Source organism: Amblyraja radiata, chromosome 3 (assembly GCF_010909765.2).
Source record: "Amblyraja radiata isolate CabotCenter1 chromosome 3, sAmbRad1.1.pri, whole genome shotgun sequence".
Lineage (NCBI taxonomy): Eukaryota > Metazoa > Chordata > Chondrichthyes > Rajiformes > Rajidae > Amblyraja > Amblyraja radiata.
In genome coordinates, this window is record NC_045958.1 from 67,683,491 (window position 1) to 67,711,390 (window position 27,900).

A 27,900-nucleotide genomic window follows, 5' to 3' on the forward strand; every position below is an offset into this window, starting at 1 on the left:
TCTCTTTTGGCTCTGCAGATAGCTGTCCACTCTGTCTCTCCAATGGACCAATTATATCCCTCGTTATCCTTTTGCTATTAATATAGCTGTAGAAACCCTTTGGATTTACTTTCACCTTACTTGCCAAAGCAACCTCATATCTTCTTTTAGCTTTTCTAATTTCTTTCTTAAGATTCTTTTTACATTCCTTATACTCCTCAAGCACCTCATTTACTTCATGCTGCCTATAATTATTGTAGATCTCCCTCTTTTTCCGAACAAGATGTCCAATTTCCCTTGAAAACCAGGGCTCTTTCCAATTTTTACTTTCCTTTCAACCGAACAGGAACATAAAGATTCTGTACTCTTAAAATTTCCCCTTTAAATGTCCTCCATTTCTCTTCTACATCCTTCCCATAAAACAAAATGTCCCAGTTCACTCCTTTTAAATCATTTCGCATCTCATCAAAGTTAGCCTTTCTCCAATCAAAAATCTCAACCCTAGGTCCAGTTCTGACCCTCTCCATAATTATATTGAAACTAATGGTATTGTGATCACTGGACCCGAAGTACTCCCCAACGCATACCTCCGCCACCCGTCCCGTCTCATTTCCTAACAGGAGGACCAGCACTGTCCCTCCTCTAGTAGGTACCTCTATGTATTGCTGCAAAAAACTATCCTGCACACATTTTACAAACTCCAAACCATCCAGCCCATTTACAGAATGTGTTTCCCAGTCTATGTGTGGAAAGTTGAAATCTCCCACAATCACTACCTTGTGCTTACTACTAATATCTGCTATCTCCTTACATATTTGCTCTTCCAATTCTCGATCCCCATTTGTCGGTCTATAATACACCCCTATTAGTGTTGCTACACTTTTCCCACTTCTCAGTTCCACCCAAATAGCCTCCCTAGATGAGCCCTCCAATCTATCCTGCCAAAGCACTGCTGTAATATCTTCCCTGACAAGTAATGCAACACCTCCACCTCTTGCCCCTCCAATTCTATCACACCACGATATCCTGGAATATTTAGTTTCCAATCACAGCCCTCCTGCAACCATGTTTCACTGATCGCCACAACATCATACTTCCAGGTGTCTATCCAGACTCTAAGCTCATCCACCTTTCTTACAATACTCCTAGCATTAAAATATGCACATTTAAGAAACCCCCCGCCTCTTATTCTCTGTTTATTTCCTTTTTCTTCTTTCTCCTCTTGTGTCCGAGTGCTTCCCTTTTCGGCTTCCTGCCTCCCATTCTGTCTACTAGCTTTCTCTATTTGAGTCCCTCGCCCCAACCATTCTAGTTTAAAGTCTCCCCAGTAGCCTTTGCAAATTTCCCCGCCAGGATATTGGTCCCCCTCGGGTTCAAGTGCAACCCATCCTTTACAGGTCCCACCTTCCCCAAAAGAAGTCCCAATGATCCAGAAATTTGAATCCCTGCCCTCTGCACCAGTCTTTCAGCCACGCATTTATCCTCCACCTTGCTCCATTCCTACTCTCACTGTCGCGTGGCACAGGCAGTAATCCTGAGATTGTTACCTTTTTGGTCCTTTTCCTTAACTCTCCTCCCAACTCCCTAAATCCTCCCTTCAGGACCTCTTCCCTTTTTTTACCTATGTCATTGGTACCTATATGTACCACGACCTCAGGCTCCTCTCCCTCTGATTTCAGGATATCTTGGACGCGTTGAGACACGTCCGAGACCTTGGCACCAGGGAGGCAGACCACCATCCTGGTCTCCCGACTGCGTCCACAGAATCGCCTATCCGACCCCCTAACAATAGTCCCCAATTACTATTGCCCTCTTCTTTTTGTCCCTACCTTTCGGAGCAACAGGGCCGGTCTCTGCACTGGAGGCCCGTCCGCTGTCGCTACCCCCGGGCAGGCTGTCACCCTCATCCGTACTCAAACAGGGGTACTTATTTGCAAGGTGTACCGACATTGGAGTACTCACTCGTCCCTGCCTCTGCCCCTTGCCCTTCCTTAGCGTGACCCACATGTCTCTCTCCCGTGGTTTTGGAGTGACCACCTCCCTATAACTCCTCTCTATGACCTCCTCACTCTCCCTGACCAGACAGAGGTCATCGAGCTGTTGCTCCAGGATCCTAATACGGTCCCTTAGGAGCCCCATCTCGATGCACCTGGTGCAGATGTGGACGTCTGGAGGGCCATCCAACACCATGACCTCCCACATCTGACATCCAGAACAGTACACTGCTCTGGCTGTCATTCTCCCGCCTTACCCTGGATCTGATACAAGTACAATACAATAGAAACTGCTGGGAGAAATCAGCAGGTATCTGACTCACAAACAGCTGCTCCCTCTTGACCTTTAAACTGTACCTTTATTATATAAACAAAAAGCACTGTACCTTTAGCCCACTGCACCCTTAGCCCACTGTACTCTTAGCCCACTGTACCCTTAGCCCACTGTACTCTTAGCTCACTGTACCCTTAGCCCACTGTACCCTTAGCCCACTGTACCCTTAGCCCACTGTACCCTTAGCTCACTGTACTCTTAGCCCACTGTACCCTTAGCCCACTGTACCCTTAGCTCACTGTACCCTTAGCCCACTGTACTCTTAGCCCACTGTACCCTTAGCCCACTGTACCCTTAGCTCACTGTACCTTTACTAAAGCACTGTACCTTTAACCAGAAAGCAGAAATGCTAACCTGAGGTTGCACCCAATCTGCTGCTTCCTCTAGTCTGCTTCCACCAATCAGCGGCTTCCACCAGAACCCTCCCTCCCTATGGAGTGTGGAACGTTACAGATTTCGGTAAAAGCACTGACCCTCCTCCACTCGCTCCAACGGTTCCCGGGCCTCTGTGAAAGCAAGCCCCACGCTCGATTTAAATACTCACAGCCCTGACACTCCTCCACTTGCTCCAACGGTTCCCGGGCCTCTGTGAAAGAAAGCCCCGCGCTCGATTTAAATACTCACAGCCCTGACCCTCGTCCACTCGCTCCAACAGTTCCCGGGCCTCTGTCCAAGTACTTAAGTCTTGTGCTACTCAGCTAGCTCACTACAATATTCAACCTCTCCCTGGCCATGTCCGTGGTCCCTGCTGGCTTCAAAAGATCCGTCATTGTACCTGTACCAAAGAATGCCTCCCCAGCTTGTTTGAATGACTACTGACCGGTGGCCCTCACCTCGGTAGTCATGAAATGCTTCGATAGGCTGGTCAAGAACCACATATGCGCCTTCCTCCCTCGCAACATGGACCCGCTACAGTTCGCATACCGTCTGAACAGATCCAAAGACGATGCGGTCTCCCAGGTTCTGCACACCGCTTTCTCTCACCTTGACAGCCAGAAGGGAGGCTATGTGAGGATGCTGTTCATAGACTTCAGTTCAGCCTTCAACACGATAGTCCCCACCAGACCTGCTGAGAAGCTACTGGAATTGGGGCTTAACACTCTCCTGTGTGCCAAGAAGGGAGGAAATACATCGAAGACCCTCACCCTGAGCACAGGATACCCCCAGGGTTGCGTCCTCTGCCCCCTACTGCACTCCCTGTACACACATGACTGTGTGGCTAGGTTCAGCTCCAACTCTATAATCAAGTTTGCTGATGACACTGTGGTGGTGGGCCTGATCTCCGATAACAATGAGAAGGCCTACCGGGAAGAGGTGGCTGATCTGGCACACTGGTGTCAGGACAACAATCTCCTCTTGAATGTCAAAAAAACTAAGGAGTTGATCGTGGACTTTAGGAAGGCACAACATCCGAGGACGTACACACCATTGAAGATAAATGGGGATACCGTGGATAGGGTGAGCTGCTTTAAATACCTGGGAGTCCACATCTCAGAGGATATGACATGGACATCACACGCTGCCGCACTGGTGAGTAAGGCAAGGCAGCGTCTTTACCGCCTCAGGCAGCTGAGGAAATTCAGAGTGTCTCTGAGGATCCTCGAGTGCTTCTACTCAGCGGCTGTAGAAAGCATCTTGTCCGGAAACATTGCAATCTGCTCTGCCCAGGACAAGAAGGCTCTGCAGAGAGTAATGCGTTCGGCCGAACGCACCATGGGAACTTCACTCGCCCCTCTGCAGGAACTATACATCAGAAGGTGCAGATCCAGAGCCAGCAACATTATGGGGGACCCCTTCCGCCCCAGCAACAGACTGTTCCAGCTGCTACGGTCAGGCAAAAGCCTACGCTGTCATGCTGTGAAAACAGAGAGGATGAGAAGGAGTTTCTTCCCAGAGGCCATTAGGACTGTAAACTCCCATCTCACCAGGGACTAACTTACTGTACCATTTTACTGTTGTGTTGTGTATTTTTAAAATTGCTGTTTTTCTCACACAAATATGTAGTTACTGATTCTGTTTTGTAGTTTTTTTTGCACAATCCGCAAGCATCGCCACTTTTCATTTCACTGCACATCTCGTATGTGTATGTGACAAATAGACTTGACTTGACTTGACTTGACTTGACCTGTAGTAGCTCAGAACTAGTAAGTAAGTAAGTAAATTTAAATCAACTCGCGTTGAAACCAAAGTGCTTTACATAGAATAAATAATTAGGTTTCCGTACATCCATAGAGAAAAAAAAACCCAAAAAAAACTGTCCTCTAGTTGTTGGTAGGATGATTCAGTTGCCTGATAACAGCTGGGAAGAAATTGTCCTGAATCTGGAGGTGTGTGTTTTCACACTTCAATACCTTTTGCCTGATGGTAGAGGGGAGAAGAGGGAGTGGCCGAGGTGCGACCGTATTTGATTATGCTGCTGGCCTTGCGGAGGCAGCGTGAGGTGTAAATGGAGTCAATGGAAAGGAGGTTGGTTTATATGATGGTCTGTGGTTTGAGGATAAGTATGCTAAGTAGGAATTTTACAGAGAGGTTTCTGCATGTGATATATTCACATGATTCGTCACCACCTATTCTCACCCATGGGAAAAATGGACTGAAATTAACATGGACTGAATGTTTATTAACGTTCTGACCTACATTGCTAACTGCTTGCCCTTCTGAGTACTGCCATCCGGGATGATTAAAATTGTCCCTACCATCTGCTGGATCAGAATTTGCCTTGTTTCAACCTAGTTTCTTGCACATCAGAAGAAAGTGTCAGTATTTTTTATGTATACAGTGTTTCAATAATATGCCATGATTGATAGCAGTCGTCTCTTCTCCATTCCGTCACCGCCCTGAATGTTTCCCTGCCAAATGAACCGCTATTAAAACAAAGAATTGTCAAACCATCGACATCTACAGTACAGAAGGTGCAATTGAACCCAACACAGCTCATTACCACAGTAATTTCGAACTGCATTGACCCACTTGCTCCTCGTAGTATTGTACCTCGTTTGCTTTCAAATATTTCAACATGTTCCTTTGAAAAGGTTTGCTTGTCTCTATCGCAACTACACTCGAGTATTCCAATCTCCAACAGCTCTGCTTTAAGACATTTTTCTTAACCTTTCGCTCAGTTTTAATAACTATTTAAAACTGTTGACCCCTAAGAACTGATTTGGAAGAAATAATCTTTCTGAATTCACCCTACTCAAACTGTTCATAGCTTTAAAATATCGTTATTAAATCTCCTGTAAGCCTTCTCCGCCAAGTCAATTAAGGGTTTCCACATGAATTTTGCTCTAAATGTGGGTGGGACCAATTCTTTGCTAATATGTTCATGCTCACAGTAAATCTAATTAAACCCATTTGCAAATTATCTGTACCATGGACATTTTGAATGTTTCAGCGCACTTTAAACTAATAAGGATTCCCTTTCTCTTTGTCCCTGCATTTTTTCAGACTGCCGCAATTGTCCCCATTTTGTTCAGCACATGATGGAGGCATGAGGGGTTAATTGATTGAAATATAAATAATGTAACAGTTGCTTTCAGTACCAATCATGAAATGACTTGTTTACTATAAATTGTTTTAGAATGATAATGATTTTAGAATAAGCAATTAATCATAGTTAGTGGCAACTAGTATTTTAAATGTTAAAATTGTCTCCAATTAATCCTGGTGGCTTTGAATAGTACACAATGCTCCTGAATTCACTTGTATTTTTCAGCATTTTACAAAGTACAAAAACCAATCAAAAGCTCTAATTACATATGCACATTCTGAGAAATGCAAACTGCAAACAAAGCACTGATAAAAAATTCTTTACCCAAAACAGTAAACCATTTTTATTTTCAATTCACAGATTAATAGTACTTTAGTATTTTGTTTGTACAATATAATAAATAGCCCTTAATGCATTCCTAGATAAATCATACTAATATCATCAAGCTGTTAATCCACACGTACTAAATTAACCATATTAGGAAAGTACAACCCAATTATACATTCTCGCCACAATGCATTAGGTTATTAAAGAGGGGCATCTGACCATAAGAAATGTTAACAGGAATATGGGCCCATTAAGCCTGCTCCTCCATCCAATAAGATTATGACTGACCCCCACTTTCCTTGACTGTAGAAGGGTCCTGACCCAAAACGAAGCCTTTCCATGTCCTCCAGAGATGCTGCCCAACCCACTGAGTAACTCCAGCACTTTGTGTTCTACCAAACCTTCCTTAAATTCACTTTCTCACCTTTTCCATAATCCCTGATTCTCTTCCTGTTTAAAAATCTCAGCTTTAAATATATTTAATAATTTAACCTCTAGAGCTATTTGACGCAAAGAATTTAAAAGATCCATAACTGTTTGAGAGTCAAAATTCTTCCTCGTAAATCTGTGGTCCCTTGTTTTGAGACAATGCCCTCTGGTCCTTGACACTCCCATCAGGTGAAATCTCCTATTGGCATTTACCCTGCAAGCTCCCTCAAGAATCTTATCTTTTCCAATAATTATCCCTCACTCTCCTGAATAGACACAACCTGCTCAACCTTTCCTCATACAACCACCTCTCCATTCCCTGGATCATCCAAGCGAACTACCTCCAATGATGATATATCTTTCTATAAATAGAGGACCAACACTGTTGATGGTATTCCAGATGGGTGGTCTTACTAGTGCATTGAACAGCTTCAGTACCACTGCCATCCAGTAATACTTCCAACTTCCTTGAAATAACAGCTTGCGCTCCACTAGCCTTCCTGACTACCAGCTGCACTCAGCTTTCTACACTTCACATATGAGGAGCTTGGTGTTTCACTTTTCTGCAGTGTTTCTCCATTTAAATAAAAATCTGTTTTTATCGTTCTTCCTTCTAAAGTGAACAACTTCATGTTCCTCCACCTTGTGTTCCATTTGCCAACTTTTTGCCCACTCATGTAACCTATCAATATCCCCGTTACATGCACTGATCCCGGTAATATCAACTGGTTACAGGTTGCGAACCCCCACACATCCTCACTTCCTGCCTAAGATAGACACAAAGTGCTGGAGTAACTCAGCAGGTCGGGCAGCATCTCTGGAGAAAAATAGTGGGTGACGTTTTAGGTCAGAACCCTACTCACTCCCTGCCTGTTAGCCAAATCTCAATCCATGCAGACAACACTTTCCTCCCAACACTTTGTGTGTGGCACCTCATTAAACATCTTTTGAAAGTCCAATTTAATTGTTTTATTGTTTTTATTAGTTCCCTGCCACCCACTCAGAAAATGCTAACAAATTTGTCAGGCATGATTTCCCCTTCAGTAAAGCATGGTGATTCTGCTTGAATATATGGTTAAGAAAGAACTGCAGATGCTGGAAGAAGGGTCTCGACCCGAAACGTCACCTATTCCTTCGCTCCATAGATGCTGCCTCACCCGCTGAGTTTCTCCAGCATTTTTTTCTACCTTCTGCTTGAACAAATGATGACTCTACAAATTATCTGCCATTACCTTATTAACTCATTCTATCAGTTTTCCAAGAATAGACTAAATTAACTGGCCTACCCACTTCTTGCCAACCATCTATTTTGGATAAGGATATCATATTAGCCGTTTCCCAGTCCCTCTGGTATTATCCCAGATTCCTTGGATTTTGGGATGATTGGAACCACTTAATTTAGGAACCAATGATGCAAACCCCATCATGTTCTGGGGACATACTAGTCTTTAGCCCCATTAGTTTAGTTTAGTTTAGTTTAGAGATACAGTGTGGAAACAGGCCCTTCTGCCCCACCGAGTCCACACCGACCGGCGATCCCGGCACATTAACACTACCCAACACACACTAAAATATAATTTTATATTTATATCAAGCCAACTAACCTACAAACCTGTACGTCTTTGGAGGGTGGGAGGAATCCGAAGATCTCGGAGAAAACCGACGCAGGTCACGGGGTCAACGTACAAACTCCATACAGACAAGCACCCGTAGTCAGCATCGAATCCGGGTCTCCGGCACTTTTAAGGCAGTAGCTCTACCGTTATGCCACCATGCTGCCCTTTCTTCCCAACATTACTTGGGATTTAAACCGGCAGGAGAGGGGATGGATAATTCCTCTGCATCAAACTTACTCAACTCTAAAAACAATGTAAATGGAATTTGAGTGGGTTCCACTAAAGGCAAATGACGTGTTCTTTCAGATATTGCCAAAGTGAAAATGGCCCACATGGACAACATCAGGGTAGTTCCTAACACATTGAAGCCCAAGTCAATGTATGACAAATTGGAAGTCTTGACTCGCACCACAGAGATTGCAGGGCTGAGAGCATTACATGTGTATCATCTCAAAGGCTTTACTTACCCTCAATAGCTGAGAGAAGAACACGTGAGTGGTCGTATGCTATCACATTGGCATACCGATTCTTTGGTTTATTGACCTCCATGTTTGAATGTTCCCATGTAAACTGCTGGCCAGGATCAATAGACTAGAAAGGAGAAATAAAAAGAAAATCAATTAATGCAGGCAAAATATTACTTTTGGAGCCAATGTTTTAGTTTGGTTAATTTAGAGACACTGCAAGGAAACAGGCCCTTCGACCCACTGGGAACCGACTGACCATCGATTCACACTAGCTCTATGCTATCCTATTTTCACATCCACTCTCCAAACACTATGGACAATTTATGGATGCTAATTAACCTACTAACTCATATCTTTGAGATGTAGGAGGAAACCCAGGTGATCACAGGGAGAACGTATAAACTCCAGACAGACAACACCCGAGGTCAGGATTTAACCTGAGTCTCTGACACTGTGAGGCAGTATCTCTATCACTTGTGCCATTGTGCTGTGTTTATTGTCACGTGTGTCGAGGTACAATGAAAAGCTTTTTTGTTTTCCTTTGTAGATTTGGGTTGTATTCTGGAGCATTTTCTGAGCACACCACTGTTCTTCTTGTCTTTCTGCAGTTTCAAAATGCAGTCAGAGGAACTTAAAACAAGCTGCAGAGACCCTTAATAATTTTGAACTCTCAAATGGTTTCAGTGCATATCCGAGCTCTGCAACTGCTTTATTGATCTGCAAATGTTGCCAATGCCTCTTTTAATTAACTAGAGTTAATTAACGAGATTTCCTTATAGGAAAATCGAAAAAGACTTGCATTTCCGTAGCAACTCTCACAATCAGCTTCACAGCGACTGATGTTCTTCAAAGTGTACCCATGCTTTGTTTTAATGCATAAACATGGCAGTAAATTTACCTGCAGCAAGTGCCAACAAACAACAACGTGGTGTTAACCAGATAGCAGAGTCAGGGGATATGGGGAGAAGGCAGGAACGGGGTACTGATTGTGGATGATCAGCCATGATCATTGTGAATGGCGGTGCTGGCTCGAAGGGCCAAATGGCCTACTCCTGCACCTGTTCTCTATTGTCTATAATCTGCTTTTGTTCCATTAAATTAAGGATAAACGTATTGGTTGGGGCACAGGAAGAATTTATTTGAAAAATTCCCATTATCTCTTTTATGTCAATCTACCCCCTCATGATTGTATACACCTCCATTAGAATCTTCATGGAATAAAGTCCCAGCCTGCCCAACCTCTCCCCGTAACTCATGTTGATATCTGCTCCATGCTATACTGCTTCAAGCTAGGCAAAGATAAAACATACCATATCTAAAATATTTTTTTAAATCAGTTATTATGAAATAAGGGCTTTTTGATAAAATAATATTTTATTCAGAGTAAACTACTCAGTACATTATTACAATTACTTAATCTTATTACTGTGCGTTTAATTCCATTGGTTAAGGAGAATGTAGGCTTCTAATACCATGCCATAGCAAAAATTAAGTTAAAAAAACACTTTCAGACAAAACAGAAATCCCGACTTGTTACGTGCACATTGAGTCGTGGTTGAGTGTTGCAGCCCACTACCAACAGAGAACTCCATTGGCACCAATGGAATCAAATTTCAGAAGCAGCGAACAATGTCTACATATGTGCACTTAAACGTAAATAACTAAGGCAAACCTTCTACCACTCTGTGCACTGTCGCTGTAAAACTACAGAGGCTTGCAAAGTGTTTTCTCTTGCATTGCTTGTGTGACCTCGTAAAACTAAGCAAATTTATTTGGGACAACAGCAACCTTAAATAACCTTCTTGTAATGCAGCCAATAATCACATGGAATTGAATCAGCCTGTAGCTTAAAGTCAACCGAAGGTCAGCCAGCACCAGCTTTTTAAATCATTTACTTGTGACCAAACAGCCATAGAATGTGTGTTCCTCCTCACGACAGGTCCTTAAGTCTTCATTATGTACACAGTTACAACTGAGTCAATCACAAACATGGCAAGCTTCTTTATTAATTTTTCAGGGTCACTGGCATTATGGGGTGACCTCTCTGTTGAAAAGAGTAATCTATTTAAGAAGGCTCTAATCCAACTTTCCTATAATAAAACACACACACACACACACACACTGTATTTACTTGCTCCTGCATTATTTCACCTAACTGTTATCGATAGGCAAAACATTATATTGCGATGCATTTTACAAACCACAAAGCATAATACTTACTTAAACCCTTCATCAGTTAAGGACTAAAGTATTTAAATTCCTACTCTCACACTCACTGACTGTCAGTTCATCGCTTGGCACCATCATCATTTCAAGCTACTGAAATTGTGATTTTTCAAACATGGCAATTTGCTATTGTGCAAAACAAGGTATATTTATTCTTGTACGTCGAGTTACGACCCAATGGGGAAAAAGTAACCAAAACCATCAATAAAGTCCAACATAAATTGCTCTGCAGTAAAGGATTGTCTATAGAACAAAGGTCAACGATAAAGCACTGACGAACCCTATACATACAGTATCTGATCACGAATAATTTTCCAAAGGAGTCCATCAGAAAAAACTCCAATACTAGTGCTTTAATATAATGTCATTCCTCTGACTGATTAGCATGCAACAAAAGCTTTTCACTGTACCTCAGTACACGTGACAATAAACAAAGCTCAAACTTAAATTTGATATCGAAGTCATGTGAGTGACTACGTGAAGAACCCGCCAGCCTGCATGCACGTCAATATGTTGACACATGGCATGAGAATCGGAGCAGTTTGATACTGCTCCGACAGGTAAGAGAAAATTTTTCTTTCAGGAACGGGCCGCTGCTCCGAAAATAGGGGCAGTGGGCCCGGAGAAGCTGGCACAGCTTGTGCAGCTGCCGCCATGGAGGCTCCGTGGAACTGGCGGGATAAAAATAGCAGCGGTCGGCGCGGCCGGTATAGCGAACACTGTGGAGGCTCCGCGGGAGCTGGCATTCGAAAAATAGCAGCTGCCGGCTAAGGCCCGGACAGCGACCGCTGTGGAGGCTCCGTAAGGAGCTGATGGCTATAAATATCGCAAGCACCGCAGAGGCTCAGCAGGAGCGGCGGTTTTTAAAAAGAGCGCTACCAGCTCGACCAGGACAGTGGCTGCCGTGGCAGAATGGGGCTCCACTGGAGCAAGCGGCTGTTTGGAGCATCTGACGGCAATGCCTGTACAGATTGGAATTCCGAAAGGGAGTCAGCCAGAGGCCTGAGGAGGCAACACCTGGTTCAGGGTTGAGTTCTATTTCCTCCCCTAAGAAACTCCGTTGAGGCTCCAGAAGGGAGCAAGGACTCGGAGTCACTAGCAGGCGCAACCTGTCTAGTAAGTAAAATAAATAAATAAATAAACAAACAAATATATAAAGAGAAAATAAATGGATGAATTAATGAATAAAATGGAAAAAAATATGCTCCTAGCTCAGGAGACATGTACTGGCTGTGTCAGTCAGATGCCTGTGGGAGCAACACCTGGTTCAGGGTTGCGTTATAATATCTCCCGCTCAGAAGAAGGGAATGGGGGATATGCTTCATCTTAATCATATGAAGGAGCTACCGGCTCTTGTTGCATATTTGCCATCCCTTTGGGGATAGGAGATTCACTGGAGGAAGATCTGGTCAAAAGTATCCGGGAAATATGCCAGTCCAGATAACTGCCAGACTTTTGGATGTTCCATACGTCAATTTCATCCGTTGGGATTTCCCAGTGATAATATGTAGGCAAAGAATTATGTCAGCAAGTCCAAAAACCGCCCTGGAGTCATTACGGCCTTTTACAAATCAGTAGATGGGTCTCAACACTCGGAAGAGTAGAAAGTTGCATTATAACTTCTCTTTAATACACAGTTGGAGCTATTGCTTTCGCAAAAAGCTATAAGGCGTGAGATAATTCCCAAAATGACTCATTTTTACAGGGCCAGTAATGTGCAGCCTGCATAGTATCTCTTCAGAGAGGACTTATGTAGCAAGTTGAAGACTTGCAGGGGGAATTTAAGGCGGCTGCGGGGGTGGAGTACCATTCTAGGTGGTTAAAGCTTCAGTATTCCGGCGGTTTTTCACCCTGTATTCAAGGGGCAGGAAGCGCCGTTGAAGCTCCGGAAAGGAGCAGTCGGGAGATACTAGCTGGCCTCGCAAGAACAGCTTGTTGAACCAGGCTTGCAGTAATGGCAGGCCTGACCTGTCCAGTGAGCCCCGCTGAGGCTCCGAAGGAGTAGCTGGCCAAAGGAGCAGCCTGTCGATCCAGGCTGGGAATAAATTGGCAACGCGATCTGCACAGTCAGCTCCAGCAAAGGCTTTAAAAAAGGCAGAAGGCCGCAGGAGTAGCCTGTCGAGGCAGACTCTGAGTTATGGCAGGCGTGGCCTGTTCAGTGAGCTCCACTAAGGCTCCGAAGGAGCAGAAGGGGTCGAAGGAGAAGGCTGGGAATAACTGGTAGCGTGGCCTGCACAGTAAAGCTCCAGCAAGGCTCTAAGAGGCTGTAGGCCGAAGAAGTAATCTGTCCTATTCAGCTCAGAAATGCTGGCAGACATGCCTTGCACAGCAATATCGCTGTTGAGCTCCAGAAACGAGCTGTTTGGCAAGCGTGGGGCTGAAGATGTGGTCAGACAAGGTCTGCAATGGAACTCGCTGAAGCTCCAACAAGCAGGTCGACACGGGTTCAGAGACGTTGGCAGGTAAGGTCTCTTTATTAACCTCTGTAAATCTCCGAAATGGAGCAGTCTGTCAGCCCGGGTTTGGATTTACTGGCAGCATGGGCTGTCTAGTACCTTTCACTGTCTCTGGAGAAGATCAGGTTGATGCAGAGACATTGGCAGGGCGCCTTGCATAGCAACCTCTGTAAGTTCCAAGTAGGAACAGCTTGGCTACCCTGGTTCAGGATAGACCATCTTGGAACGGGCTGGCCATATGGGTCATATTGACCAGGGGAGCACTGCCTCAACATCTGTGATAGAGGTTATCGGGCTGCTCAGTAGAGTGAGGTCGTTGAAGTTTCCCTCAACACATGTTTAATTTCTTCAGCTCAGTTAGTAGAGTTGCTAGTTCATTGGAAACATCATTGCCATCCTCTCTGGGATAGGTAGCTACCAGCAGGAAGCCGGTCTGGCATGTAGCATTTTTATCTGACCTGCAGATTCATGTTGTGAATAAAAAAAAAATATATAATAATCTGTAGGCTCGCAATACCAGTATTCCTGATTGAGTGGCTGGTCGAAGAGATTGTGTTGCGCACACTGGCGACTGAGACAGGTGGTTTCAGTCAGAGGGCTGCGGAGCAATTCCTAGTTCAGGCTTGCATTATGCTATTTTCCACTGAGGAAGTGAGGAAGAACGCTGAGGATTCGTGGTGACTCTGACAGTTAAGAGTTGACAGGGAATACGTATTCCCATATCAAGTGGATGCTGTGTTTCAGCTCTAGTCATAAGGATCTGATTATGTGTTATGAGCTAAATAAATAAATAAATAGATAAATGCATCTTCCGCGGCAAGAGAAGCCAAAAGGTTTCCGTCCATACGGTCAATAGAGGAAATGATGGTTCTCCAAGTGGAATCAGAGACATCTCACAAAGGATGAGTAGTCTGCCCATGAACAAGGGGTATATTTCTGATATTTCTCAAGATTGCAGAAACGTGGAGCATGCCAAATCAGGTTAGGATTTGGCTAATCTGATCATGTGTTTGGTTATCCAGTTTAAGATGGATGATTGGCTTTCAGCAATTTAGCTGATTTAGAGAATTAGGGCCTCTATCGATCTTGAAGATGCATACTTTGCCATGTCTATACACGAGAGGCACAGATATATCTGGTGTTTTGATAACAAAGCCAGTGGTGGAAAGTTTAGACTCTACCTAGGGGTTGTCTTCAGGCCTAGGCTATTTACAAAGATTCTAAAGCTATTTCTGCCCTTCTCAGATTAAACGGGCATTGTGTCATGGAGTTTATAGATGACATGCAAAATTTGTAGCTGATAAGACTCAGGTGTTTTATCAGTAGATGCCTCTTACGATATTACTGATGAGGCATGATGAAATTTAATAGTGCCAACTTTGCTTATTCATTCAGGGTGCCCATGGTAAAGTCGGCTGAAAGAAGCTCCTATTTACTCGAAGTCACGAGTGATGGCTGATACAGCCTTTTTCACGGGCAGCTAGCTCTGTACGATTGGATGGGAACGATTGTGAACAATTGAACTGAATACCTTTATTGAATTGAATTGAATTGAATTGAAAACAAGACATGTGAGCTACTTTTAAACGGATGTAGCAAAGGTTTGTGTTTCTTTCAGTTTGGGCTTAGAGAAGCGATTATGTTATAGCACAATTGACACTGCTTGTGCTGCTTTGTCATCCTCTATAGTCCCATAAGTGGGACAATAAATTATTGGTTATTCACCCGCTGTTGACTAACGTTATGCAAGGTGTCTTTTATATGACCGCTCTAAAAGCCTAGACTCATAGTAGTGTGGAATGTATATCAGTAAATTATTATGCAGATATTCATCTACTGTATTCCTAATGGGAGCAGTATCTTTTAAGTTGATTATGCTCTTAGCAACTGATTTCAGCACAAAGAAGTCTTTGCTCGGTCTCTGGGTCATAACTGACATGAGGGTAGCTTGTTATTGAATGATCTCATAAAGCAAAATGGGCATGGTTGCGTACAATTTGGAGTTGACAGCATACCAACCAGACGGAGATTGGGGGTGTTATTATGTATACAGGTACACTGAGCTCGCTAGTACCTATGAGATGAAGGATAGTTTCTTCGTTGTTATTTAATAGTTTTCTCAAGAGATTGCTGATGGCTCATTAGCAGCCAGTAGAATGGATATTCCCATTTGATCATCTTCTTGCAACGGCAGGAGGCTTACATAGTGTGCTTTCAGAAGTTATAAAATTTGGTTGAATATGCCTGGATGTTTGCAGATAGAATTCTGAACAGTGTTGCGTGAGTTATTGTCTAACTCAAAGCCAATTGGGACTGTGATCCGATTAAGAGCAATGGCCATGTATGCAAGTTAGCATCATGGTGTTAATAACCCATGTCTTTTCTACCATTTATGGTTTATCTTTTTAAGTGTTTCACACACAGATTGGGTTACTGCATGAAACCACAGCTTTAAAGGCTTCACGTAGTCACTCACGTGACTTCGATATAAAATAGAAAGATTAAACGAAACCTTACCGTTTGAGGTTTGATCTTTATTTCATGAGAAGTTGAAGTGAGGGATTACGTGCCCTCCACTCCCAACCCTGATTCTCATAAAGATCATCCGGTAAGTCTAGGGTCGTTAATCTTTCTATAGTTTAAGTCCGCACAACTGGTCTGTGGTTTCATACAGTTGCTCTGAAGATTGACGCACATGTGGGCTGGCGGGCTCTTCACGTAATCCCTCACCAACTTCTCATAAAATAAAGATCAAACTTCAAACGGTAAGTTTTCGTTTAATCTTTCTATTAAAATTGAAGTCAAAGTGATAATCTGGCTCCACTAAAACCCACAGCGAGTTACTAGTGACGCACTGTGATGTGCAGTGTTCCCTTCTACTCTGGATGAGATACAAGATCCTTTCACTGTTATGTCCACAAAATCCTCCAAATCTATTGCCAGAATAACTATCTACTCCCAGGCCAATATCAAGATTCTAATTGGACTTTATAATCCACATGACTGGCACCAGACGTGTGAAGGAAAAACTCTGCTCAAAGTTTTGTCACTGCAAGGGATCAATGAGAGGCCAGGATATGTTCTCAAACTCTTCTTGATAAAAATGAGCAACACACTGACACATGAGAATCCCTGGTGCATGACTGCTTGGCATTAAGTAGGAGCATTTCAGATTGCATTAAGTACCTTGAGTCCATGTGTCAGAGGCACACACAAGCCTAATGGAAAAGGTGGAGGGAGCTCCCATGCTACACACCCAACAGTGTGACACCAATATGCTATCCATGTCAAGGGTGCCTATAATGGTGTCGTTCCCCAAGCAAAGCTCCTATTAAAGCAATAAGGAGGAACTTGGAGCATGTGGTCCTGGGGTGCTCATCTTCTTGAACATCAAGGAGACCTGCAAGATGAGTGATACACTTACCAATGGCAGCAAATTGCCCCTCCCATTTTGTTGCTTAACTAGGGGCATGACATTGGCACCCTCTTACCCCACACACTGTTGCCATGGTTGCTCACCCCCCCCCCCCCCCAGCTTCATATTGGCTCCCACCCCTTAACTGTGCATAGGCAATGCAGGGAATGGAAGGATATGGATCATGCACAGGCAAAGATGATTGACTTGGTATCGTGAAAGGACACAAAGTACTGGAGCAACTCAGCAGGCCAGGCAGCATCTCTGGGGAACATGGATAGGTGATGATATGGTTCGTCAGTAAAAGGGACTCAATCCGAAACATCACCTATCCATGCTCTCCAGAGATGCACTTTGTGTCCTTTTGTGCAATAACCTGCAACTGTAGTTCTTTGATTCAACTGTAATTTGGTATCATGTCCGGCAGGGGCATTCTGGCCTGAATGTTCTGTCCTGTAATGTCCTATGTTCCATGTTCTGTTCTTAATATAACACCTTGCTAGCTTTCTGGATCCCTCATCTCCTGATGCTTATGGGCCTGTCCCACTTACAGGACTTTTTCGGCGACTGCCAGCACCCGTTATAGGTCATTGCAGGTCGCTGAAAATGTTCAACATGTTGAAAATCCAGTGGCGACCAGAACAAGGTACGACTCTTTGGGCGACTACTCACGACCATACAGGCTTCATCCCGTGACATGTCGCCGGGGTGTCGCCTGTATGATCGTGAGTAGTCTCCTCAGTCGCCCAAAGTGTTTTTCTGGCCCCCATAGCGTCTTTCTGGTCGCCGCTGGATTTTCAACGTTGAAAATTCTCCCTGTGACTGCGTGGGTTTTCACCGAGTTTCCTCCCATATCCCAAAGATGTACAGGTTTGCAGGTTATTTGGCTTTGGTAAAATTGTAAATTGTCCCTATTGTGTAGGATAGTGTATGGGGTGATCGTTAGTCAGCGTGGGCCGAAGTGCCCCCCGTTTCCGCACTGTATCTCTCTAGAGTCTAAAGTAAAGTCTAAAGTGCTGGAGTAGTTCAGTGTATCAAGCAGCATCTCAGGTGAACAGGAATCGGTGATGTTTTGGGTACGGATCCTTCTTCAGACTGATTGTGGGGGATAACTGGAGGAGGAAATGGGCAGGACAAAGTCAGGTGAACATGCGAGAAGGGGTATTTGATAGGCAGATGGTTAGACAAAGGCCAGAGATGAAAAGACAGAAGGTGTGAGTACACGATTGAAAAGATGCGAATTGTGAAGCTAAAGGAAGGAATGTAGGTGGAAGGGAAAGGAGAGGGAAAAATCAGGTGCAAATTCAAGTGGTGCACAGGGGAGGGGGAAGAGAGGAGAGGGGACGGGTTATGTAATTACCTACAATTAGAGCATTCAATATTCATCTCCACCCTGCCTGCCTGTTAGGGTCTAGCCTTTGGTGCTTCCTCTCATCCACCTCTCCCTTCATAACATTGGCAACGTTTACTGTCCTCCTGCTCTAGCAGTTCCTGGTCTTTTCTTCACCTTCCTTCAGAATGCCTGTTATGCCTCATTAGGCCCATGCCAAATATGAATGGTGAATGGTTGCATTAACATCTTGGCCTTGACAGAGATCAGGCTGAATTCTGATTACTCCTTTCCGCACATGAAGCCACCTTGAGTCCTGCCCAAAATATCCAGCACCAAACTACACCTTATTCTGTTCCGTTTCCATTTGACACTTTCTCGTAACTACTCAATTTGATCCAACCCTCTCCCTTCATTTAAAATCTGTTTTTGCCACCATCCTGGTGAAGACAATGACAATGTTCGTACCAAAATAACTTCATTGCTTTCCTCACTCTGTTTCTCTACTGAGGGTTATCTTGTTTTTGGTCATCTTGACCACCAACTTAATTCATCAGGCTCTCTGCCCTCTGAGTTCAATGAATTTCCATTCTCTTGACTTTTTAATAGGTCTCACCACTTCCGTTGTTTCAATCCCAGTTAAGGCCTGCTGCGATCATTTCCACGCAATGCTCTCCACCAACACAAAGTGGCACAGTTAGTATAGCCACTGCCTCGTGGCACCAAGGACCTGGGTTCGAACCTGACCTCAGGTGCCATTAACCTGCTCTTCCTCCAGCGTCCCTTCCTGGTGCTCACATAAGTCTATATTATTAATTATTCACTATTTATATTATTCACACCCCATATAAAATTGCAGTCATTATTCCTCTCCTCAAAAGTCCTTGAATCATTGATATGGTAGTTTTTGAAATCTGGAATGCACTGAGGAGGTAGAGGTGGTGGAATCATAAATGATTTCTATGTTTAAGAGCCATTTATCCAGGCATTTTGTAGGCAAGGTATAGAATGGAAGGACAGAAAGTACTGGAGTAACTCAGCGGGTCAGGCATCATCTCTGGAGAACATGAATAAGTGACGTTTCTGGTTGGGAACCTTCTTCAGTTCTGCAAATGCTCTTAAACCAAGCTACATATTCTGTGTACACGGTCACCTAATACTGAGAAAAACATTTTTATTCAATAGAGATAGTTCCAGTTCATAATTGACATATTTACGTTAGTTTCCTAGTTAGGTATTTTCTTTGGTGGGTTTTAGATTTGTGGGGAGATGGGGGCCAAAGCAAGTACAAGTAGTTAAATTTAACGGAGAAATAATTCCACCTCTGGAGACGGCTCTGGGGATTATAAAGACTTAATGGGCAGAACTATGGAGGCCCCAGTGGTGTTGCTGCCTGATGTCTCCGGTGACCGATGTTCAAATCTGACCTCTGGTGTTATCCTTTTGGAGTTTACATGTTCTCCCTGCGACCATGTGGATTTCCTTCAGGTGCTCTCCAGTTTCCTGCCGTGGGTTGGTAAGTCAATTGGCCTCCGTAAATCACCTCGTGTGTAGGTGGATGGTAGGAGAATCAGGGTGTAGTTGATGGGCATGTCGAGAATGGGCAACAGGGAAATAGATGGGGAAATATGATTGGGCTGAATGGCCTCCTTCACTGTCGCAAGGTAATTACGAGTGAAAGAAGGGATTAACCCAACAGAAGTAATACTTCAACAATTCACTCAACTCTGTGACACGTTTTAATACAAACATGAAAACCGTCTCAGGTAACAACGGAAAGTGATTCACCTCATACTCCTGTGAGAACTTCAAGTTGTCATTGGCTTTCAACCGCTCAATGTGATCAGCAAGCTCGGAGATGGGGATCGGTGGATGACTGGCCATGCCTGACAAATTGGACAAAAATAAAACGTGTTACAACAGCATTGCTTAATGGCACAGCAGCACAACTACCAGTCTGAGAAGCAATTGTTAGAAGAGCTTGATGTGTAAACTAGTAACCATGTTTGATGTGGAGAGTGGAAACAAAGCAGGCAGTTTGATTACTCAAAGCAGGACATGCTCAGAAGAGAAGAGCTCTCAAGGCAATTGACAGTCACCGAGCATGCTCTGAAAATACACATTCCTACAGTAAGAAGGAATAAGTCTGGGCTGCATGTTGGCAAGGTTAGCTGGGCAGAAAAGATGGAAGGTTAGATCTGGCGTTAACTGCTGCTTTGAGTAACGACAGCATTGTCACTTCAAACTTATCTCCCTGCAATGTACAGAATGCCATTTGCATAGAGTTAGAATGAAAACTGCAGCAGTGAACTACACAACAAACAGCCAGAAGCCTGAGAGAAGTAGTTCAGAAGAAAAGAAGACATATACTAATGCCAGGGGGAACTAACTTGTCGAATGAAGGTTACCATGGTAACTGGAGACACCTGAACCTGTAAAGAAAACAGGCGGGGTATAAATAAAGTTTCTGCTCTTCCACCAATGAAAAAAAGGAGGAAATGTTCACATAAAATACTGGGAAAATATATCAAATTGGCAGAGATGCGGACCAAACGTGTTCCTTTTGAATAATAACTGATTATGATACTTCATTGCAAATGCTTCCATATGTTTGACATAAATATTACTCAGACAGCAAGCGTTTACATGCGGTTCACTCTAGATGGGAGGCCTATTGCCAACATTAATTAGTAAGTACAGAACACCTACAAACTGCACAGAGCTGTTGGCTCGGAAACAGTGCTACTGGTAGCAGATAGCGAGGGAAGGTGGGCTGAGGGGAAAGGGCAAACATTACCATTTGATATATTTTGCTCAGCATGACATCTGTTAAGTTACACCTGGCTCTATGGCTATTCCAGGGTCAACTGCTCGTGCCCCAGTGTAAATCCCTGAACTGTTCCTGTGGTCTACCATATAAATATATTTGTACAAGAGAAGCAAGAATAAGGAGCTCTATCCCATGTCCTGGCAGCTTTCCCTACGGCAGTAAACATTCATCACAAACTCTCCGCGGCCCCTTCATCAATTTCTCGCGGAATATACCATTTCAGGAGAAGGTTACAGCATTGCACTGATTTTATGTCAACCTAGCAGCTGGCGAGAAATGTTATTAGTGTGGTTGAAGCAGCTTCACAAACTGCACACAGACGTGTACTTGCGTGAAGGGAGAAGGATTCCGCAGATCAGGAGAAAAAAATCACAGTGATACTGTGCTTAGACAGAGCCCTTAAAAAGTAAAATAGAGACAAAGAAAAGTAGCTCTGCTGGAGCTGATTGTGGAGCTTAGTATGATTGACGAGCAGTGTTGATGGAGAGGGAGGCAGGGAAGAAGTTGTCAAAGAGGCGTAAAGGATTGATCAAGGCTGCAAAAGCAAAAGTCAGTTGGAAATGGAAAACACAGGTTAGCGAGAGTTGTGGCTCTGAAAATACTGAGTTTCTGCAATAGCAGGTGTGATAGTTATTTAAAATAATGGAGGTCTCACTTCTGTCAGGTTTACTGCTGAGTCTCCAAATGTTTATTGTATGTTGCTACCTTTTTTTTTGGGCCAATTTTCAAGTTTGCACCACGGACTCAATGTGACATGCTACTTTTAAGTCTTGACATCGAATCGCTGAAAGCTGCCCTCCTAACTGCAAACTGGTTTGGGAGCAAGAATCAGAAAGAAAAGATTTCCCAAATGAAATCAATATTTATGCTACTGCTCCTCTCTCAAAGATAAAAAAGCATCCTCAATTCCTGTTAAGTTGGGAATTTAAGGTCACCTTAGGGTTATTTCAAACAAGCTGGTTAGTGATTAGTTTGTTGAACCTGACACTGACCATGCATCACAAGCTGTAGATATCATGCAAAAATATCAGGCCTGCAAAAAAGAACGATTATTCCTTTACTTTCTTTTCGAACTGCATTTGCAGTTTGAATTGACAGGGTGTTGCCAGATGTAATATCTTTCTTGTGGGAAAGGGGCAGGTTGGGGTTTCTGTCTTCATCAAGGTGACAAATACAAATGAAGCAAAACAAAACACTGTGTTTGAAACAACCCTAGTCAGTGTTAAGCAGCCTCGGGTATAATGCGGGGAGCACTGAGTTCAGATCTTTATGCAGTAACCTAACATTAACCCTGAAGTAACACCAAGAAACTCTGGAGAATAAAGTTTAATACACTTACAGTAAATTCCTTCTGCCACATTTTAGTAGCAATGTTAACCCAGGCATGATTAATGCACTGCTATCTTTGTCAAGAAGTAGAGAAGGTAATATTATACAACTGTATTAATCTTCTGTATGGTATTTTTTGTAAATCCTAAATTTGATCACTGAAGCGTTCGGCAGTTTTAATGATTGCAGTGCCCATGGATTACTGCTGGTGATAAAATAAGATTAATTGGAAAGGGTGAAGGCTTATGTCAGAGCATAAATTATAAAACGCATTGTAATATCAATAAGTGTTGTAGTATCCCTCAATGAGATATGCCTGGCTGGCACATTCTAGAAATTTTTGATGGACTGATTCTTAGAATGCTTTCTCCGCAGAATGAGATTCACTTGCAAGCTATGTTTGAGCTGGATTTAACCCAGGGGTCAAAGAGCTGTATTCCTCTCCACTGTGATGCTCAGTTCTTGCTGGAGGGTTAATTTCAACTCAACACAATTTTAGTTTTAAGGATCTTTCATTTAAGGGGCTATTGATAGATAATTATGTTCGCTAATTGTACAATAAGTTCATTTTTCAGACTGAGAGTGAATATCAATTAAAGTGTGAGAATTGCTGAGATCATGTTCAAGACAGGTTCTTGGCTTTGTCTATTTTGCTTAACATGTAGTTAAATCATAGTCTGCTTACTGGTGTGATGCATAATGAATATATCTAATCTATAATGCGTATGGGAAGCAATCAATTTTGTATTGTGGATTGCCTTACGATTATTGGTTTAGTGAAAGCAAATTCTCAAGGAACACGACATTAAACTATAAACTCAGATCAATGGTGAAACTGCTCCCTTATTCAATCCTTTTCACAGGCCTAATGAAAAAAACACATCTTTCTTCGATTTAAACAATTGCTTAGTTGCCATTGACCGACTTTGTTTAATTAATTCAGTCACATTTTAGCTGATGTTTTATTTCACTTGCATGTTGAACGATTAACTCTATTTTGTGGTCCAGACAAATGCATCTGAGACTTGTCCATGCTGCCTGAAGCTTTAGTATTGAGCCTCAGCTTTGTTGGGACGTGACTTCTCTGAGGTACAATGATGGGCATTCCAGTTAATAACCTGACTCCACATTTCAGAAACTCACTGCCATCTTGCTTAATCTGTCTGTCAGTCTCTTGTAGAACTCAACCCCAAACCAGACAGCAGAAAAAAGGAACAGATATATGTTGGGAGTAGTATAGACGTTAGGAGGTCATATTGTAGTTATATAAGACATTGGTGAGGCCACATTTAGAGTAATGTGTTCTGGGCATTATGTTATAGGAAAGATGTTGCCAAGTTGGAAAGGGTACAGAAAAAAATAATGAGGATGTTGCCAGGACTCAAGGGTCTGAGTATCAGGGAGAGATTGAGCAGGCTAGGACTTTATTCCTTGGAGCGCAATATGATGAAGGATGATCTTATAGAGGTGTATAAAATCATGAGAGGAATAGACCAGGTCTATAGCACAGTGTCTCTGTTCTCCCCATAACCAGAATGAAATTGTGACAGGTAACAATGTCTTCATTTTAAACAAAACATCTGCATGCAGAATATTATGAACAAAGTCCCAAAAATGCTTTATACCAGATGAAAAGCATCTGTCTACTTATAATCTCTGGCAGAAAAAGTCTCAAGCAATTTATGGACTGCTTATTTCGCTGGACAGTGAGATCACAAAGAAATTCATAATTCAGAGTATATCACCAAAAGGGGACAGAGACCTAGTGCAGCAGAGGCTGATTACAGAAGGAAATGCCAACATTGTGCAAGAGGTGAAAGTAATTTGCCTTCAATCTTGTTTTTCTTCATTGGATGCTCTTCACTGATATACCAAACATGTGATTTTGAACGAGTGATTAGAAAAAATCTATAGTATGATATACAGGCACATTTCACAATTCGACTCCCAAACTTTGACCACACCCACCAAAACAACAAGGTTGACACAAGTCTGGGACACTTCGACTAAAACTTTTCTGCATCTTACCTGGAGTTTGGAAATTGAGTCGTCTTAGTTCGACAGGGTCTGTAGGGTGATGGGAAGGTAATTCCTTGCTGTTGGGAATACTGCTTTTTCTCGAGTCAGACTCCGTCCGTTTCCTACGAGGGGACATTGCTGTTAGTGAAGTTAGAAGCAAAATGAACCCTCCTGCAGTTAAATCAGAGGCAGCAAACTTATCCGTGAGTGACAGACGAGGCTCTCAGAGATGCTTGCCTCAGTCGGATGGTGTCGTCATACATTAATTGAAAGCCCCATCCTTATGCCTCTGTCCCACTTAGGAAACCTGAACGGAAACCTGAACGGAAACCTGAACGGAAACCTGAACGGAAACCTCTGGTGACCTTGCGCCCCACCCAAGGTTTCCATGAGTCGCCAGAGGTTTTGGTCACTCGCCTGGAAAACCTCGACCGAAGCGTGAGCTGCATCTACTGACCAAAGATCCTACAGGATCTTTGCTACCGACCGCACACACACACACACACACACACACATTGCGAAGTTGGGGGCTAGGGACAGTGGAGGAGCGCTGTCTGCGCGATGAAGAGGAAGGTAAACGGCTGCCACAAAGCACGGTAAGTCCTTTAGAGAGCGCGGGGGGGGAGGGGGGGGGGGGGGAGAGAGATGGGGGAGAGATGGGGAGAGAAGGACAGAAAAGGGGAGAGAGAAGGGGAAGAGAAGGGGTGAGAGAATGGGGAGAGAAGGGGGAGAGAAGGGGGAGAGAAGGGGGAGAGAAGGGGGAGAGAAGGGGAGAGAAGGGGAGAGAAGGGGAGAGAAGGGGAGAGAAGGGGAGAGAAGGGGAGAGAAGGGGAGAGAAGGGGAGAGAAGGGGAGAGAAGGGGGGGGGAGAAGGAGTGGAGACAGTTTTAAGAAGTTTAATAAAGTTAGCGGACATTTTACCTTCCGGCGGATCTTCTAGGTCCTGAACACTCCAATGAGCCAATCAAAATGGCCGGTCAGCGAAGGAGATGGCCTTCGACTGCCTGTAAGTAAATAGCGACCCCACTCCACTGGCTTCGACCAAACGGCAACCTATTTTTAGTCGAGGCCGGTTTTGATTTTGTTGAAATAATCGAAGGAACATAGAGGAAGCCTCGACCACGCGGAAACCACTTTCGACCATTAGGGAGAGTGACCAAAACCTCCGGGAACCTCATGGAAACCTTGGGTGGGGCGCAAGGTCACCAGCGGTTTCCGTTCAGGTTTCCTAAGTGGGACAGGGGCATTACTCCAGGCTTTGAGGCACAACTATCAAACAGTACACTACTTTGAAGTTAGGAAAATGTGTCAACATTCACTCCCCCATTCAACATCATGAACACTGATTTTTAAGAAGATAGAAACATGGAACAGTACAACACAGGAACAGGCCATTCAGCCCACAATGTGCCAAACATGATCCCAAGCTAAATGAATGTTATCTGTCTGCATGTGATCCATATCCTTGCATTTCCTGCGTATCCATGTGCTTATCTGATAGCCTGTTAAATGCCACAATTATAAGTGCACCCATAGGAGCATGTTCCAGGCAACCTCTGTGTCAAATACTTGCCCCGTACATCTCCTTCTGGGTATTTGCAGTGTAAAAAACCTGATTGGTACATTTTCCGCATTGCAATAGTGCAAAAATGCTTTACTAATTGTAAAGCTCTTTGCGATGACATGTGGTAATGAAAGGTGGTACTAAAATACAAGACTCTTTCCATTTAGCTTGACTTAATAATTACTGCAGCAGCATTAGGTATACGAGTTCTCAACTTGTCTGGCTTGTTCCATGGGGAATGTCTGCTTCCACATATTAAAGTGCATTTCTCCACTTTCTCCCTCCACTTTAAACGCAGCTTGCGGGCATTTACATTACATACATAGGTACCATTTAAATTCAATTATATTCCCCAGCCACCGTCTGCCATCAACTTCCTTCCTTCCTTTCTTTGCAGTGGCACGATCACTAAAGCAAAACCTTTAAATGTATCACAAAATTGGAAAAATCTGCTTCCCCCACTCTTTCCTATTAAAAACACGGTTAAAAGAGAACCATTCCCTCAAATGTGTAATCGCATTTTTTCCCCCCCAGATAACTTCATTGCAACTTCTGTTAGATTATAAAGGCTGCGAGGGAAAGGAGTTGGCAAAAAAAATTGCACGCTGTAGGAAATGATAAAAGAGGCAAACTAAAGGTGTTCCAGCTGGCAAGTCACATTATCACACTGCAGCTCTGAAAACCCAAGGTCACGTGGGTTTGGATTGCTGTGGGCAGTTATTAATAAAGTGCATGCCTCTGTGAATGATGGAAATCATTTCACACAATTTCAGGATATAACTGAGGTAATGTTCCCGGGCTACAGCAACACGCCTACATGGGCTGATGTCAGTGGACCATAATACATTCTTGTTTCCCCACTCGCAATGCAGACATTTGCTCTGGTTGGTTCCTTGTGGAGAGGTGGCAAAGAACTGTGAGAGCCACCATTTCTCTTGTACTTATTTCCGGATTCTAGGTGTTTGATAAGATCATTAACAACGATAATTGCATGCAAATGACATGCATTTTCTCAATTCCCACAGCTCCTGGCTCTTTGCAACCACAGCTCCTCTGCTAGTACACACAATCCTCCCTCACTCATTTTTAACAACTTTGGACTTGAATCATACAAAATGGCTCTGGAAACGTGGCGACTCTTAATTGTATTGTATTGTATTGTATTGTATTGTATTGTATTGTGAAGTCTCATTGTAATCTACTGCTCTTCCACTCTTATACTTGAGTATGATGATGCCTATGTGTAGTATTATTTTTACTGAACTGTCTGCAATAATGGAAATTTAATTGTACCCAGGTACATGTGCCAACAAAGTGCTATTGAATAACTAATACCTGTATCACACCTCTTTCAGAATCTTTGCTTACCTGTCGGGCTTGCTGTCCCATTGAAAAGCAACAGTGGAGGAGAGGGATGGGAAGAAAGTTCAGTATGTTAGCTTTCCCTTCAGACAGCAGCAATAGCTATGGCAACACTGCAGATGTATTACTGGCAGGGAACACGTTACTTAACATGCAAATTAGGCACTGACAGTTCATCAGTGCAGTTAATGCTTTCTAATAGCAGTATAATGAAGGACTAAAGGTCAGGCCAAGAAAACAGCAACACACGTGCTTCAACAGAAATACATTTCAATTCTAATGTCACATTCACTTACGGTCAGAATACACTGAGATGCCACATTTAATTACTGCTCTGGTGGAGGTGGTGATTGTACATTTTGGTATTGTTAAATGTTCACCAATCATCGGTCTCAGATTAAATTTTATATGTCAAATGAAACTATGCTTACATTTATTCAATGTTTGCAACACACGGGGAAACAACAAAGCTGATCTTGTTAAGACTCAGCAACAACCAAGAATCTGCAGAAGGAAAATTGTCTGATGTGCAATGGAAGTGACACATGCACAGAAAGTAATGACTGCGGGATCTGGAGGTGGAGGCATCAAAGAGCTTTTACTCAGGGCTCCAAACCAGCATGTTTCCATTAAGGGATGAGGGGGCATTTCACTTTAACAGCATGCAGCTAGGTAACGTGGACTACTTCCTGAGTAACGGATCAGCTTTTAGTCAGCGACTGCAGCTTAACAGCAAA

General features: G+C 43.4%; 1 protein-coding gene across 27 annotated transcripts in view; it reads right to left on the reverse strand.

Annotated features, from left to right (window-relative positions):
- The window catches only part of ptprd (protein tyrosine phosphatase receptor type D), a 578,649-nt gene that overhangs the window by 78,041 nt on the left and 472,708 nt on the right, over positions 1–27,900 (reverse strand). For 12 of the 27 annotated variants that reach the window (XM_033017971.1, XM_033017981.1, XM_033017977.1 and 9 more), the window contains 5 exons: positions 27,170–27,181; positions 24,248–24,360; positions 20,451–20,492; positions 19,849–19,946; positions 8,634–8,757 (listed from right to left, as the gene is read on the reverse strand). In XM_033017971.1, coding sequence (XP_032873862.1) covers positions 8,634–8,757; positions 19,849–19,946; positions 20,451–20,492; positions 24,248–24,360; positions 27,170–27,181 — 389 coding nt within the window. The remainder of the gene's footprint in view (positions 1–8,633; positions 8,758–19,848; positions 19,947–20,450; positions 20,493–24,247; positions 24,361–27,169; positions 27,182–27,900) is intronic. The other 15 variants (XM_033017986.1, XM_033017984.1, XM_033017990.1 and 12 more) reach the window with 3 other exon arrangements.